This window comes from Myotis davidii, unplaced genomic scaffold (assembly GCF_000327345.1).
Source record: "Myotis davidii unplaced genomic scaffold, ASM32734v1 scaffold512, whole genome shotgun sequence".
Classification (NCBI taxonomy): domain Eukaryota; kingdom Metazoa; phylum Chordata; class Mammalia; order Chiroptera; family Vespertilionidae; genus Myotis; species Myotis davidii.
In genome coordinates, this window is record NW_006284323.1 from 1,719,138 (window position 1) to 1,722,185 (window position 3,048).

The window sequence follows — 3,048 nt, forward strand, 5'->3', positions numbered from 1 at the left end:
CCCCGCCCCCGCGCCCCCCGCCCCCCCCCCCCCCCCCCCCCCATGGCAGAGCTTCCCTTCTCCGTCTTCTCAGTCATGTATCCAGTAGGTGGGCACCGGTGCCAGCGCCAAGCCCGCCCCCTGAGCACACATCTGGGGAAATCACCCCATTTCCCAAAGGCGGATAGATTCGTGTGAACTTGCAGGAACCAAACCCTGCATCTAGGTCCTGGCTCGGTACCCCCCCGTCCCTCTGCCCCCCGGCCAGGCCTGTGGGGCACATCCCCCAGCTGTGTTGGGCCCCCAACACCTGCTCTTGGTGCCCCAGCATTCTCATGTATGAAGTGGAAAGGCTCCTCCTGGCCCTCCATGAGGGTCACTTGGGTGACGCCACATTAAACATTCCTGGTCACCGAGACAGCCTGTGGCCCCACTTGGGGTCCACCTGAAGGTCTCTCGCTCATCAGTGGCATCTAGGACTTTGCTGAGATGTTGGTGGGCCCGACACCCCATCTGAGAGTTCCTGTGTCCCAGCAGGTGACATGGCGAACCCCCTGGAAGGTGCGCTGTCCCTGGCGACAAGGGCAACAGCCCCAGCTGTCAGCTCAGAAACAACAGCCCTTGGCCTGGAGACCCCTGCCTTGTCCCCCAGTCCTGGGCACTTGTGGGGCACCCCTGCAGCAGGCCAGGCCCAGACCCCAGGGCCTCCGCCCAGGAGAGGGGACAGTGGCATGGTCGGGCAGGACAGGAACAGCACGGGGCAAGGCGTGGAGGAGGCGGCAACCGGCGAGGCCCCAGGTCTGGGGATGAGCCAGTGGACAGCCAGCAGGGATCCCAGGCCAACCCGCAGCTCCCTCCCCGGGCCCACGGGCGGCCCGGTGGAGGCCTCTGGATGGTTGCTGAGAAACTCCACTGCAGAGTCGCACGCCCGGCCCAGCCCCGCTGAGGGCCCTCCTGGCCACGTGTGGCACACCAGCCTCCCCACGCGGGGCACAGCGCCTGCACCTCTGGACCCTACATGGCCTCAGAACACAGACCCTGGACACTCCGGCTCCCCAGACCTGCCCTTGGCCTCCAACCCCACGTCCCTGAAGACCCCGGCCTGTGGTGAGTGCCTGGGATGGTGCGTCCCAGGGGCACTGGGATCATGTGGTCAGCGCGCGTTCTGGTGGCACAGGCTCGGACAGCTGTCGGCTCAGAGACCTTTTAGCAACACTCAGGTGGATCTCTCGTTTTAAGGCTTGGCAAGCTGCGTGCAGAGCGGCCCTGTCCCTGGGCGGCTGGCTTCGGGTCTAGTTAGGACGAGACCTCGGTCTCCGTGTTCTCTCTACCCCTTCCTCCCTCCTCCGAAGCCTCCCATTTGCCAACATCTGGGGCAGGGATTCAGGCATCTGGAGGAGACTGTGGGGCACCCCCCCCAGCTGTGTTGGGCCCCCCACATTTCTGCCCCTCCCCACCTCACTGACCCCAGCAGCTCCACATTATGCATTCCACGTAGAGGGGTTAGCCTCGCCAAGGCCCACGGGTGACAGCTCAGGAGCCAGGAGACAGCTCTGGCAGGAGACGGCCTGGCCGTGCCGCATCCCTCAGGGTGGCCATGCTGCCACCTCTGTGTGCTCACTCGGCTGGCCCGGCTCTGGACGGCATCCAAGTGGAAGTAGCTGTTCGATGCAGTTCCTCTGCTGAGCCGGCAGCTTCCAAGACTGAATTGTTAAACCCGCGTAGCCCAGTGCTGTCGCGTGCCCCAGGGCCCCCGTAATAAACGATTCTGCAGCCAGCAGTGGCCACTGTGCTGACTCCTCGGAAAGGCTGCCCAGGGGGTGAGGGGCATGAACCTTCTGGAGGATCCGCTCACAACCTGTTCCAGAGGCCTTCGTTTTGGGAAGTCCGGGGACCTCAGAGGCAGACACCAAACCGAAGGGGCAGGGGTGCTGTCCGGGGACCTGCACCCCTGGGGTCTGCTTGTAGCAAGGGCTCACAGGGCTTCCCTGGGCCGGCGTCCCCTGAGGACGTCCCGAGCGAAGTGTGCAGTTGATTTTAGCACTGGGGGCGAGGCTTCTCCTTTCTTCTCTCCTTGGAACGTTTGTTTTTAATCTCAGCGTTTATATCCACTTCCCAGTTCCTGCCCCCATCGGAAGGGTCACGGTCTCCAATGTGACCAGCACCGGCTTCCACGTGGCGTGGGTGACAGATCTCGCCCCGCGCCCCACTTTCCAGCTCACCCTGATGTCCACGCAGAGCCCCGCCGTGCACCTGGAGATGCGGAACACGAGCCTGCAGCTGTGGGGCCTGGAGCCCGGTGTCTTGCACCTGGTTGAGATAGTGGCCAAAGCATGTGGGGAAGAAAGTGCCAGGGCACACCTGAAAGTGAGGACAGGTAATGGGCTTCCAGAACGCTGGTGGCCACTTGCTCTTTAAGGGAGGGAGGATGTATGAAAAAGGGTTTCCGTGGGTTCAGGGTTGAAAGAGCTGCATTTACGTGCAGGCTGCTGGGTTTCCATAGAAATATGGGGTTCACTTCATGCTCGGCATGGGACAGCCAGACAGAAGGCGGCTCATTTTGGGAAAAGATGTTAGAGGTGGAGTTGCAAAGAGCCCCAGGCTCTGCCGAAAGGTTGTGGACGCCCGCCCACCTGTGCCCTCCATGTGGGCCGATGTGGGTGGTGTAGGCCTATTGGGCACCAGCCGTTCCTCCTGATCATTCTCACTCTCACCCTCACCCTCACTCTCACCCTCACCCTCACTCTCACTCTCACTCTCACTCCCAGTGACAGAGCGCCCAGAGGTCCTGACACAGTCAGCTGTCAGGACCTGCATTTGGTTTTCAGGAGTTAGGACAACAGACAGATGGACACACAGTGGGCCTGTGAATGGCCCCCAGAGCCTAGGGCTGCAGAGTAAAAGGGATGGGAATAGAATTGAGAAAATCACACGCAGACTCTGATAAGCTGCCGCTGATCGTTGACCACCTATAATAATAAAAGTGTAATATGCTAATTAGACCAGATGTCCTTCGGAGGGAAGCCTGGGTCCTGCATGCCAGAGGGAAGCCGGTGCTGGCAGCTGGGG

At 61.7% G+C, this 3,048-nt stretch overlaps 1 protein-coding gene across 1 annotated transcript in view; it reads left to right on the forward strand.

Moving 5' to 3' along the window:
- The window catches only part of UMODL1 (uromodulin like 1), a 54,411-nt gene that overhangs the window by 27,922 nt on the left and 23,441 nt on the right, over positions 1–3,048 (forward strand). Inside the window, exons 11-12 of the mRNA XM_006754362.2 lie at positions 517–1,086; positions 2,099–2,356. Coding sequence (XP_006754425.1) covers positions 517–1,086; positions 2,099–2,356 — 828 coding nt within the window. The remainder of the gene's footprint in view (positions 1–516; positions 1,087–2,098; positions 2,357–3,048) is intronic.